We start from the raw sequence: 12,541 nt of genomic DNA on the forward strand, positions 1-12,541 counted from the left end.
ACAAAGCCTTGTGGTGTTTGCTGGGTCCCCAGGAAGAAGGAGGAATTGAGAATCTGACTCCATGTTCTTAGAAGGCTAATTTATTATTTTATGTACTTACATTGAAGAATGCTATACCAAAACTATACTAAAGAACAGAGAAAGGGTAGAGACAGAAGCTTACAAAGAATGAGAATGAAAAACTCGTGACTGCTTTGAGTCCTGACACAGCTGGCTGTGATTGGTCATTAAATCAAAACAATTCACATGAAACCAATCAAACAATGACCTGTTGGATAAACAATCTCCAACCACATTCCAAAGCAGCAAAACACAGGAGAAGCAATCAGATAATTGTTATTTTCCTTTTTCTCTGAGGCTTCTCATCTTCCCAGGAGAAGAATCCTGGCGAAGGGATTTTTCAGAAAACATGACAGTGACAAAGCCCCAGTGCTGGGATGGGAGCAGGGGCTGGGGCCCAGGGGTGTGTGGGGTCTGAGTGCTGGCAATGCTCCAGCGGCTGTGCTCAGAGAGAGCCTGGTGCTGCAGCATCCCTGCAGACAGCTGAGGGGACTGAAGAACTGCTGTGCTACTTTCTTTTCCAGGACATGGAAAACAAAATCAGAAGTACACTGAATGAGATTTATTTTGGAAAGACAAAGGACATCGTTAATGGGCTGAGGTAAGGGACCTGCAGTGGGTGGGGGACCCTTTGCATCCCTGCAGTGCCACCCCAGCCTTGAGCTGCTTGGTTTTCCCCTTCCTGTGCTGTGGGACAATTTTTGTTGTGTGGAGTTCAGGGAACTCTTCTGCTGCAGAAATCTGAAGCAATGTTTTAATCCCTTGTTCCCTCACCAGGAGCAAAACAGCCCAACTAACACTTGTATTTTTGGATTATTTTTCATTAGTTTTATTCTTCACAGTCCTTAGATTCTGTCTTCTCTTTCTACTGTCCCTAAAAATAGTCCCAGAATTAAGTCATTACATGAGTGGTTTGGTGTTTAGACTTTGTTTTAAATTCTCTCTTTCTCTCAACACCACTGGTCAAAATACAGTGTATGAGAAGAGATTAAATTCCCTGTGCCTTTCTCTGGGGAAGCTGTGCTGTGCTGTTCAGCTCCTGCTCATTCCTGGACAGGAATTGGACATGGTAATCCCACGCTGGTAATTCTTGTGCTCACAGAGGGAATCACTGTGGTGCCAAATCACTTCATTTTAAAGTACAGAGAGACCTCCCAGCACAGTGTGGTAATGTAGAATAACCAAAGGGCACAAATAAATGCTCTGCTCTTCCCTCACACGCTGAAATGTGGAAGAAGAGAGAGAAATGGTGCTTATTAAAAATTGGTGCTGCTGTATGGGCAGAGGGAGCAGCAGGACCTGTGGGAGGGGTTCTGGCTTCTGCCCCAAGCCTGGGTCAGAACAGCCTCAGTTTCCTTTGTGCTGAGCAGGGTTTAGCCAGGAAGCTTTAATTAACAGAGGGAATCTGTAAAGGAGCCTTTCTCTGGTGAATGTTGCCTTGAGCAAGGTTGGATCTCTGCTGTGTCTCCCCATCCCTCAGAGCCCCTGGCTCCTCCAGCCTGTCCCTGCTCCTTCTCACCTGTGTGTGTCCCCTTCTCCTCCCTGGAGGTTCCCAGAGCCCCAGCTCTGTCTTACCAAGTTCTTCTGACTGTTCTTTTCCCTGTTTGCTCCCTGGTTTCCCACTGCTCTTTGTAGATCTATCGATGCTATTCCTGACAACCAAAAGTATAAGCAGTTGCAGAGAGAACTTTCTCAAGTGTTGACCCAGCGCCAGATCTACATCCAGCCTGATAACTAAACCAATCCAGGTACCCCTGCTGCCTGTGAGGTGTGAGCCAGCACTAAACCAGGACTCACCACCCAGCCCCTGCATGGTAACGGGAAGAACTAACCCCTAATCCTGCAGGGAGCAGCCAGCCCAGCCACCTGGCTCTGGCTCAGTGCTGGGGTTCTTTTTTTCAGAGTTTTCTCCTCCCTCATGGAATCCTCACGCTCAGAACTGGGGCAGGATTTACCACTTTGCACTCTGGCTTGGGAGCAGGAAAGGAGCACGTGGTCCTGTGCCTGGAGTGCTGTGGGATTGGGCTGATTGAATCCAGCAGCCCCAGGACTCTGTCCCTTGGGCACCAGCAGTTCTTTACAGCTGTGGTACACCACTGAAGAAATTCCCTGTAATCCCAGTGTACTCCCTGCAGAATGAAATCTTGGGAGTGTCACAGTTCGGGGAAAAAAAACATTCTTGTTCTTCCCATGACTTCAGAGTAAAGGTGTGCTCACCCACACACCTTCCCCGTGAGCCTGGTGGAGTTTGAGCTTCCTTGGAGCTTGAGACACAGTCCTGCTCAAACTCACTCCGACATGGCCAGCCTCCCCTTGCTCGTGCTCTGCACAGCCTCCAGGGGGATCTGGTGCTGTGCTCGTTTGCTCTGGAGCTCTGAGTGTCAGGGCAGTGACTAACCCTGAGCCTCCTTAACCTTCCACTCCAGTTCCTAACCAGCTACAGATGTTGTTTCAAACACATTCAGCTGCCGAAGGGGGAAACTCACTGTTTGTTGATAGTGGCCAAGAACCACTTCTCCAGCCTCTGACAAATGCAAATGTAAATATATATGTTTTTATTAAAGCAGCAGAAGTCTCCAGAGACAAGAAAATGGAAATACTGTTACAAAAATGGTAAAATGCTCCACAAAGAGCAGCCTTGTTTACAGGAGACAGCAACCAGGGAAAATGAGGTTGCTCTGAATCACAGTCCCAGGCTGCTTTGGGTTGGAAGGGCCCTTAAAGCTCATCCAGTTCCAGCCCCCTGCCATGGGCAGGGAAATCTTCCACTGTCCCAGGTGCTGTAAAGGCTCTGAAATGTGGTTTAGGTGGGGAGGAATCCTACCATTTCTCTGTTTTAGGCACTCTGGAAAAGTTTGGTCCTGGATAGAACCCATTCTATCAATTTATTTAAAATGGGCCTTTTTAAAAGTGGAAATTTCTTATTGTCTTACTGAAATCAGAGGTTCCTCCACAGGCATCTCCTAGGGCAGTGATCCCAGGAGATTCCTGAAAGGTGGAGCTTTTCCTCTGGACTTTCAGGCAAAGGGAATCCCTGCAATAACCTTTTGACAGTGTCTCTGTTCTTCAGCTGCTTTGATCACCCATTCCTTAGGGAAGGTACAAAAAAAGGCAAATTTGAGAGCAGAACCTCCAGCTGCTTTTCCCAGCGCTGCAAAGGCTGGCGGGGGTTCTGAGGTGACCCTGGGTGAGCAGAAGGGTCAGAGCTCCCCAGCCCGGCCCTTCCCCGGCTGGGGCTGGGTTTTCTCTGGGCTTTGGGGCAGCAGGAGCTAACTCCTGGGCCTGGGGGCAGCAGGAGCTATAACCCCCCTGGCTGTGGGACGCTGGGCTTCCGCAGTCTGTAACAGAAACCTTGGGACTCTCCCTGCGGCAGCCGGGGCTGAGCGGAGCTGCTGGGGAGCCTTTGGTGCCTTCCTTGCCAGAGTGAGTTTTGCTTTGTGTTCTCACGGAGTGGTCACTTCTGCTTCCCGGGCTCCAGCGGGCAGAGCTGAGCCTGGGCTCAGGGGCTTCTCCTTCCTCCTGACTCCCAGGACTGCTCCCAGCCCTTCCCTGCCCTGCCCTGCCTCTGACCCCCCTTTCCTTCTTCTCCACAGGTCTGTGCAGACTTTTGCAGACAAATCAAAACAAGAAGCTCTTAAAAACGATCTGGTGGAGGCTTTGAAGAGGAAGCAGCAAAGTTAAAGTCCTGTCAGTGCTAACCAGCCATGCCATGCACTCATTAGATTCCTTTCCTAGAGAATCATCCCCGCCCTTTTCTGTTGGTCACTTCACGATTTGCATCCAATACTCTCCATGCAGCGCCATCCTCTCCCCATGAATAAAGCTGTACAAACTTTTTCAGTCTCTGAGGCCTACTTTGCACCACATTTTACTATTGAGACTTAGGCTATGTTCCTGTAGAAGTCCATGTATTATTTTTTTTTCTCCTCCCCCCTTTTGCACCTTCCCCCATTTATATGCATCACCACAGATCATTGTTTGTCTTTTCTTCCCTCACCCCTCCTGCCTTTTGTTACATTGGTGTAAAAAATGTAAAACAAAAATTTATTAAATACTGTGGTGTGTGAAAGAGGAAGAACTGGAAAAACAAAAAAAAAAAAAAAAAAAAGAAAAATCTATTCCACATATGTTTGGGAGCTGGGCACAGGGGCTGGCTGGAGGGAGGGAGGGAAGAGAGGGTGTTCCTGGGGGTTGTACAATACTGAGTAACCCAGATGTGCAGGAGATGGTGATTTCGAGACCTGCTGAAAGTTCTGCTCTTCTATAGCCTGGTTCCAAGGCGCTTTTCTGTCAATTTTTATGGAATGCAAAAAGGGTTTTTGTTTTGATTTTTTGTTTTTTTTGTAAAGCTTAAATTGAATCTACATCTGATACTTGAGCCTCCATACTAAAAAATGGAAAAAAAAGAAAAGAAAAAAAAGACTAAAACAATAAAAACAACAAAAAAAATCCCAGGAAGATGTTTGTGTGATCGTGTCCTCCTTGTTTCTCTTCCCTTCCTTACAGGGTTACTTGGGGTTTGTGTTTTGTCCCACATGCAGAAATGTTTGTCTGGAAGGGGCTGTGATGTCCCTCTGCTCTTTGGCCTTGTGTTCCTCTGCTGCCCTTCCAAGGTGCTGGGTTTGGTGCTCCAGGCACCCAGCACATGCACATGCAGCTGTGTCCAGGGGAGAAGAGTCTGCCCAGCTGTGCTGAAAGCAGCCTGGGGGCTCCTGTGTCCAGCCCTGGGCAGAGGGGCTGTGCCGGGGGTGGATGGTTCCTCCCATCCCTGCTGACCCAAAAGCTCCTCCCTGGTCCCTGTGTCACCTGTGACCCTCCCCCAGCGTCCCCTCCTGAGCCCTTGGTGGGCAAAGGGACCTGACACAGCTTTGGGTTCCCTGCCTGCTGCAGGCTGTAGTTGGGGAATCCTGGGGAAGCACAGAAAGATCTGCTGGGCTCCTCCTGCCCCTGGCTCTGGGAACTGCCCTGCCTGACCCTCTGCCAGTGGAGGCTGTTGGCATTAACAGGGATTAATTCATGTGCTCCAGATTGCTTTTGTACCAGGACCTGTGTCCCACCCAGACTCCTGCACCTGGCCAGAGCTCACCCAGAGCCTGCAGGAGCTCCTGTGGGACACAGCCTGGGAAAGGCTGGGATCCCCCAGGGAACATTCTGGGATTTGGCTGCCGGCTCACAGTTCTGTCTCAACACAAACCTTTCCTGAAGGTGGAGATGTTCGTGTGAGCTCTGGAGCCTGGGAGGGGGAGACCTGCTGAGGTTCTCAGTTACCCTCTCCTTCAGCAGGGGTTGCTCCTGCTCAGCCTTTTCTGCTTGAACATTTGCCTCTGCAAAATCCTGAACACGGGGACGGGGCTGCGGCAGTGACTGGGAGGGATGGGAACCTCGGGGAGAGCCTCAGGAATTCCAGCCACCCTGGGGTGGCTGTGGGTGTGTGAGCTCTGGGTGCTGCTGCTCACCTTGCTCCATCCTGCCCAGCCCAAGGAAAGTAAATCAGCTTTGTACCTAACCCTGCTTCGGGTGCACCTGTGGGGCAGACTGTGTGATACATTTATTTATATATGTATGTATGTATGTATGTATGTATGTACACACACTCTTTCCTCCTTATGGCAGAGGTTCTTTGTTCAGGTTTGGGAAAAGCCAGCATGTGACAATTATTTAGTGTTGCGAGTGGCAGAGATGAGGGATTTGCTCGTGGTTTGGATTAAAACAGGATAAGAATTGTTCTACAATTCCAAGGAAAGGCAGGACAGGAAATGCTGCTGCTTCAGGATGAGGTGAGCAGCCCCTTTGCCTGTGAATCTGGAAGGGCAGGATTGTGAATTAATCCAGTGAAAACTCACTCCCTTGGTTCAAGGGGCTCAGAGAGACTGAAAAATACATTTCCCTTCTGAAGGCAGCTGGGTCAGTCCCAAGAACTGGCCCAGCTTGTGTTTCCATGAACCTGCTGCTGCAGCTTGGGGGCACTGAGCAGCTGGAATCCCATTTAATGTGAGATCCATGGATTGGTGCCCTCAATGTGAGGACAAAGCAGAGTAACTTCCTTGGGAAGGACAAATGTCATGGACTGGCTGAGGAATCATAAAGTAATGATAATGGAGCTAAAGCCACAAGGGACACAATGCTGGATAGCAGTAAGGGAGCTGGAGAGGGGAAAGGGAAGCAAAAGGAAGAGCTGATAGGAACTGCAGGAAAAGGAAAGCTCTTGTTTTCACAAGGCCAAGCTGTGACAGTTTTCCTGAAGGGTCTCCAAGCTTTGGCTGGTTTTCTTCATTTTCCCAGGGAGACTGAGCTGCTCATCCCCAGCAGGAATAGCTCAGCCCACGGGAGGGAGCCTGGCTACACCTCCACTCTCTCCTGCTGGAGACACAGCTTCTCCCAGCCCTGCTTCCTGTCCTGCCCTGCTCGAGGAGCACTGTGCTGAGTTCAGGGCCCTCAGAGGGGGATAAACTCATCAGTGTTGCAGATAAACTCAGCAGTGCTGGGGATAAACTCAGCAGGTTAAAGATAAATTCATCAAACTGAGGATAAATTTTTCAGGTTGATAAATTCATCAAGGATAAGAGGGCAGGAACTGAAAACCAGAGTGAGCAGAGAAGCAGCTCTTCTACTGGGGAACACAGTGGAGCAACTTCCCCAAGGTAACCATGCAATTAAAACATGGGTGAGGCAAAAAATGAGAAATCAGAGAATGGGGCTGTGAGACTCATTAGGAAAGAGGCAGGAGCTGCCAAGTAAAGCAGCAAAATGAAACCAAGGGAGGCGGGCGGGAAAGATGTGTTTTATAGATGGGTGAGCCGTGCTAATTAAATTAGGTGTGGACTGAACACTTTGGTTCTGCTGCTCCTTCCCCACTGGATCCAGCCCTGTGTGTCTTCCAGAAGGAGCTGAGGGGGCAGCTGTGAGGACACAGGGTTGTGTCTGTGGCAGGTCAGTCACCCTGTTCCCTCCCCACTCACACTCTCCCCACATTTTTCAGCACCAAGGAAGTTCCAGATCACCCTTGGGAGACACAGCAGTCACCAGGCTCAGCTGTGGGGCACCAGAGCAGCAAAGAGCAACTGAGGTATCAAAAAATTCCCTTTTATCCTGAAAGCATCATTGGTATCAAAGAGGCACCAGGTGTCCCAGCAGCATCCTCTGCCACTGCCTCAGTAGCACAATGTGTCGCCCTCGGGGCCTTTCTGCCAGGAGCCACCAGGATGGAGGGGCTGGTCTGCCCAGCCCTAAGGCCACCTTCCTCGTGTGCATCCTCCTCCTCCTCCTCCTCCTCTCCCTGCAGGGCAGGTCCCTCTGTCAGCTCTCTGGGCTCTCATCCGGCTCCCTCAGGAGAGCACCCCTCTCCTCGGGGGTGCCAGGCCGTCCTTTCCGATAGGCCAGGAACTGGAAGGAGATCTGGGGAGAGGTCAAGGCTCTGCACACTCACAGGGGGATCTGGGGATGCACTGGGTGGCAGCACCCCGAGATTGTGCCAGAAGTGGTGGGAATGGCACAGGGAGCTCAGTGCAAAGCCGAGGCTGAGGCGTTTCCCAGCCAGGGCAGCACCACAGATCTGCCAGGGAGCAGCAGCACCCCACCCTCCTGCCCAGCCCTGCCCGCCCCACTCCCTGCAAGGCCTGGCTGGCAGGATGGGATCCCAGCCCAGGGGAAAGGATACAACCACGTCCAGGGCCAGCACACCCAGGCTGCCCACAAGCCAGGGCAGGTGGTGCAGGATGTAGTCACCTTGGCCCTGGCCTGGCTCCGGGTTCTTCAGGAGGACACTGAGGCCGTAGAGGGAATTCCCCAGCATCACCAGGGCAAACAGAGAGTAGGAGATCCCGCTGGTGGATTTCCTCTTGTACTGGGAAAAGAGGGAGAGGGCAGGAGCTTGGGTGCAGCTCTCCTAAACCTCTCTACAACTATTAATCATGCTATTAATTATGCTCTCCCCCAGCATTAAAAAAGGGAAGTGGTGACTCAGAGCTGAGAGTCTTTTAGCTCCCCTTTGGTTGTAAATTAGACAAAATGAAAGCCCCACCCTCAAAATATTGGTAGGTTAAAGGGATGGGAGAAAAATAAATACAGAGAAGTAGTCCCTTATGGAATGATCAGAGATGAAAAAGGAAAACCCCAGGGAGAAAGGAGAATCCCAGGGAGAAAGGAGAACTCCCCCCCCCCCGGGGAGACAGGAGAACCGCCCCCCCCGGGGAGACAGACCCCCCCAGCCCCCTGGGAGTGACAGGTGAGGAGCCCCGGGTCCCAGGCTGGGCACTCACGTTTGTGCGGATCTGGGGCACTCGGGAGCACAGGTAGAGCACGGAGGAGATGGAGCCGATGGTGAATCCAATGATTTCAGTCCTGGAGAAAGGCTGCAAGGCAGGGGCGGGGACAGGGACCGGGATAGCCCCAGTGCTCAGAGCCCCAGCACGGCCACACCCAGCCCCGCTTCCCTCCTCGGACAGCCCGCTGATAGTGCAGCAGGGTAACTCAGTTGGCTGGAACTTTCTTGCTTGTTTGATTTTCAGTAATATATATAAATGGGAATAATTGGAAAAAGAATTAAAGGGGAGAAGTCCCACAAATTTTGTGAACACAGGAACATTTTTTGGAGACTGTCTATCCTATGCAGCTGAGATAAAGTCTGTTCGCAAAAAAAGATGTGGGAAATGTGAGGTTTGATGACTCTTGAGCAGGCTCATAGAAGTGCTTGAAATTTGCAGTGAAAATGCCCTGAAATGTCTGAAATCCTGCAGGAAACTGTTCCTGAATTTTGGAGGAATCTTTGAAAAAGTTCTCTTTCCAGTGCCATCTTCCCACACTCTAACAGTCTCCTGGAGAACAATTTGGCACTAAAATGGGAACAGCCCCGAACCCCAGAACACGCGGTGGGGTCCAGGGTGGTTTTTTGGGATCACAGCACCCAGCAAGGCATCCTCACCCAGATCTCTATCCCATCTCCCAGATTTAGGAACTGGCTCACCTTTGGTCCAAGCTCATCCCCAGGAGCTGACAGCAGAGACCTCCCCTTGAAAGCCCCTGGAGCCTCGGTGCTGGCACTGCCCAGGAGGGAGAGGCTGGACAGGGACCCCACGGAGAGGAACACAAAGGCTGCATTGATGGGAGCAGGGACTGCAGAGAGGCAGACAGAGCCTGATCAGGGAGAGCCCAGCAACCCCCAACAGCCCTGGGGCTGCCAGGACACTCTCGGGGTGAAGAAACCTCCAAGCTCCCCCTTATCTCACCAAGGGACTGAGCAACCTCTGAACTCTCCCTTATCTCACCAAGGGATGGGGCAGTGGCTGCTGTGGGTGACTGATGTGATTTATCTCCCAGTGATGTGCCCAATTTGTACCTTATCAGGGAGGAAACTGCTCCTATCTCGGTTTCTTTGGGTTTAGGGCTCTACAGAATCTCCCCCACTAGAAGATTTCACTGTCTTAAGTCACTCTCAAATCCCAGCCAGAGCAAGCTCTGCTGTGGCTTATTTGTTAGTAGTAATTTACTATTCTTCAGTAATTTTTAGTGATTATATTCAGTAAGCAAGCTCTCCAGCTTAACAAAACCATGTATCTCATGAGTCAAAAACCAACTGGCTAATAACTTTTCATGTCTTTACTAAGTTAAACAACCACCCCAGTCCAAAGGAGCCTGTTTGGGGTTCAGCAGTGCTGAAAAGAGGATTTTCTCTGTTTTCTCTGTCTGTTTAAACCCTGCAAGAACTGCTCAGGCTCCCTTTTCACTCCAGTTGAACAGACAGGAACTTCCCTGTCAAGTTTTGGCCCCGAAACAGTGGGGAAACTTCCCCCTTTCTCTTCCAGCACTGCCCGAGTCTGGAGTTCTGTGATTTCCAGCTCTGCGGTGCAGTCACCATGTAACTGGGGGGGGATTTATTTGTTCTGAGGCTCACGGGGGGGTTGTTTTCAGCCTGGACACCATGGGGGGTGGGGGTTGCAGGGTCTGCAGAAGCCCCAGGTCCAGCCTGTAGCTGTTTGTTGGCTTTGACTCTCCTAGGGGCTCAAATTATCCAAGGGAAAAAAAAACCCCAAACCAACAACCCAGCAAGCAATAACAGGCATCATCTACTAACTGTGCCTGGAATCTCCCTGGGTCCCAGAGTGCCCTGGAATCCCCCCCTCTCTGTTCCCAGTGCCCAGGGGAGCAGAGGCCCCACCGTCCCCAACTCACACGCTCTGCCCCCGTTCTTCACCCGGTAGTAGCAGTAGAGGGAGAGCATGGCCAGGTCTGCCAGCACGTAGTAAATGGCCGTGTACACCTGTGGGGAGGGGACGTGCTGGGGACACACATGGGGACCTGGGGGGCTGGGAGGGTCCCATGGGGCTGCTCCCTGCTTTCCCAGTGTCCCTGGGGGAGAGGGGAGTGTCCCGGGGTGGAGAAGGGAACAGCCCCAGAGGGAGGGAAAGGAGTAACTTGGGGGTGAAGAAGGGAGCATCCCTGGGAGAGAAGGGAAAACACCAAGAGGGGAAAAAGGGAGCATCCCCCGGGAGGAAGGAGGGAATATCCCCGGGGAGGAAGGAGGGAGCATCCCCGGGGAGGAAGGAGGGAATATCCCCAGGGAGGAAGGAGGGAGCATCCCTGGGAGAGAATGGACCACACCCAGAGGGGAAAAGGGAGCAAGCCCAGAATGGGAGAGGGGAACATTGCTAGGGGGCAAAGAGGGAGCATCCCAGGCAGTTTGGGTCTCTGGCTCCCAGTGTTGGATAAAGCAGCTGCCAGCCCCTCCCTCCTCTCTGGAGCTGGGGTGTTTGAGAGCCGGCCCGGTACCTGCAGGGGCAGCTGATCAGCCAGGAAGGAGCCGACGAGGTTGAGGAGGTCTCCACCCAGCCATCCCAGCAGGAAATAGATGGAGAGAGCCTGGTCCATGATGCCCGTTCTGCAGGCCTGGTAGAACTGCCTGCAGAGCATTGGGCAGGGGAACAAACATCACCTCAGCTGCTTCAGCACTACTTGGGAGCCATCCCCAGGATTCCTGTGGATCCCAAAGCAGTCACGGGACGAAAAGCAAGGCCACACGCTCCCCTGGCCCCAGGGAGAACTCCTGAGCCCCCACCGGTGCTCACCGAGTGCCCTGTCGGAGGAGCAGGGAGGATGATCCCAGCTGCAGGATCCTCCCCTCTGGTTGAGAAAGAACCGTGACTCCTCACGTGCCCCTCTGCCACCCCTGTGTCAGCACTTCCAAGTACCCCAGGGCTCCTGGGGACATTCCTTCTGCAGTGTGACCTGTCCTCCCGGCCCTGCACGTGCCCGACGTGGGACATTCCGGCTGACGGAGCGCAGCAACAACACCGCGGCCGCCACCGGGGCTCTGGGGCTGTGCTCCCCTCACCCGAAATCTGCCGAGCCCTCGCTGCTCCTGCCGCGGGGATTTAATGATTCTGGCACCTTGTGCTTGCCAGAAGGTGTCTGCCATGCCCCGGGAAGGGCTGCCCGGGATGTGGGGGCGGTATTCGGGGATTTGGGAGTGGTACTCACGGGAAGGCTGCGGCGATGAAGCAGCCGATGGAGCCCATCCCCAGGACGATGCTGGCGACATCCCAGCTGTCCTGGGCACACTCATGGAACACATCCATGATCCAGCGGGAGCCGTTGGGACAATCAGAGAGATTCCCAGAGGGGAGACCCCTCCAGCGCCGCGCAGCCATGGAGCGGCCGGGATAACGCTGGGAAAGAGGGAATAACAGAGGGGAAATTTAATAACAGTGGGGAACGAAAGATCTGTGGGAGGGACAGGTCTGGGGCTCCTCCGGGTACTGGCTCATGTTGGAAAAATGGATCGTTAGTAGATAATTCACCTTTACTTGGTTTGCTGCCAGCCTGGCAGCGTCTGGGCTCAAATGAGAAACAGAAGAAATGAAAGAAGAAGAAATAAAGAAGAAAGAGAAGGGGGGGAAAGGAGGAAAAGAAGGGGGGAAGGAAAAAAAATTAAAAAGGAAAGAAAAAAAGAAAAGGAAAAGAAGAAAAAATAAAAGAAAAAAGGAAATGGAAGGGGGAAAAGAAAAAAAAAAAAAGAAAAAAGAAGCAGAAGAAAAGGAGAAGGGGAAAAAAAGCGGGGGGCAGAATAAATAAAAGAAGCCGAAATCAACCCAACCTGTCCTCGCAGCACCGGCACTCGCCTCTTCACCGACGCAGTTCGGAACTGTATTTTCCCTTGAAAACCTGCTCTTTTTGAAACTTGGGCTGTTTTTCTTTGCGAATCCACAACTCCTCAGACACCCGCCGGGTTTCCTTTAACGCTCTCCCAAACCCGCCGCTCCTCTGCCGCTTTCTCAGGAAGTTGCTGGATACCGGCAGTTTTTCACAGCGTGAAATCAGCGAGCCTTTTCACCAAGTCGCTGCGTTTCCCCACACTCCCCGCGGGTTCCCAGCCCTGACTTTCCCAAAGTTGCAGTTTTTTCCCGAGCTCGGAGAGCCCGGGCCCGGCCCCGCCGTGAGAGGTTGTGAGGGGCCGGGCGGGGCGGGCCGGGCCGGGCCGGGCCGGGCC

The 12,541-nt window shown here is 52.4% G+C and overlaps 2 protein-coding genes across 4 annotated transcripts in view; one reads left to right on the forward strand and one right to left on the reverse strand.

Annotated features, from left to right (window-relative positions):
- The window catches only part of CAPZB (capping actin protein of muscle Z-line subunit beta), a 59,522-nt gene extending 55,626 nt beyond the window's left edge, over positions 1 to 3,896 (forward strand). The window contains exons 8-10 of one of the 2 annotated variants that reach the window (XM_059866423.1): positions 585 to 661; positions 1,696 to 1,808; positions 3,654 to 3,896. In XM_059866423.1, coding sequence (XP_059722406.1) covers positions 585 to 661; positions 1,696 to 1,798 — 180 coding nt within the window. In that variant the 3' untranslated portion in view covers positions 1,799 to 1,808; positions 3,654 to 3,896. The remainder of the gene's footprint in view (positions 1 to 584; positions 662 to 1,695; positions 1,809 to 3,653) is intronic. The other variant, XM_059866424.1, reaches the window with a different exon arrangement.
- Positions 3,897 to 7,122: 3,226 nt separating this feature from the next.
- Positions 7,123 to 12,538, reverse strand: SLC66A1 (solute carrier family 66 member 1). Of its 2 annotated transcripts, none has more exons than XM_059866422.1 (8): positions 12,149 to 12,538; positions 11,533 to 11,720; positions 10,825 to 10,954; positions 10,228 to 10,315; positions 9,023 to 9,171; positions 8,319 to 8,411; positions 7,786 to 7,903; positions 7,123 to 7,455 (listed from the first exon to the last, which is right to left on the reverse strand). In XM_059866422.1, exons 2-8 carry the CDS (start codon positions 11,700 to 11,702, stop codon positions 7,373 to 7,375), a joined length of 831 nt encoding a protein of 276 aa, XP_059722405.1. In that variant the 5' UTR covers positions 11,703 to 11,720; positions 12,149 to 12,538; the 3' UTR covers positions 7,123 to 7,372. The 2 variants fall into 2 exon arrangements, with proteins under 2 accessions (XP_059722405.1, XP_059722404.1); XM_059866421.1 differs by having other exon boundaries at positions 7,718 to 7,903.
- Positions 12,539 to 12,541: the final 3 nt, after the last annotated feature.

The sequence above is a fragment of the Haemorhous mexicanus genome, chromosome 23, assembly GCF_027477595.1.
Source record: "Haemorhous mexicanus isolate bHaeMex1 chromosome 23, bHaeMex1.pri, whole genome shotgun sequence".
In the NCBI taxonomy this organism is placed as follows: domain Eukaryota; kingdom Metazoa; phylum Chordata; class Aves; order Passeriformes; family Fringillidae; genus Haemorhous; species Haemorhous mexicanus.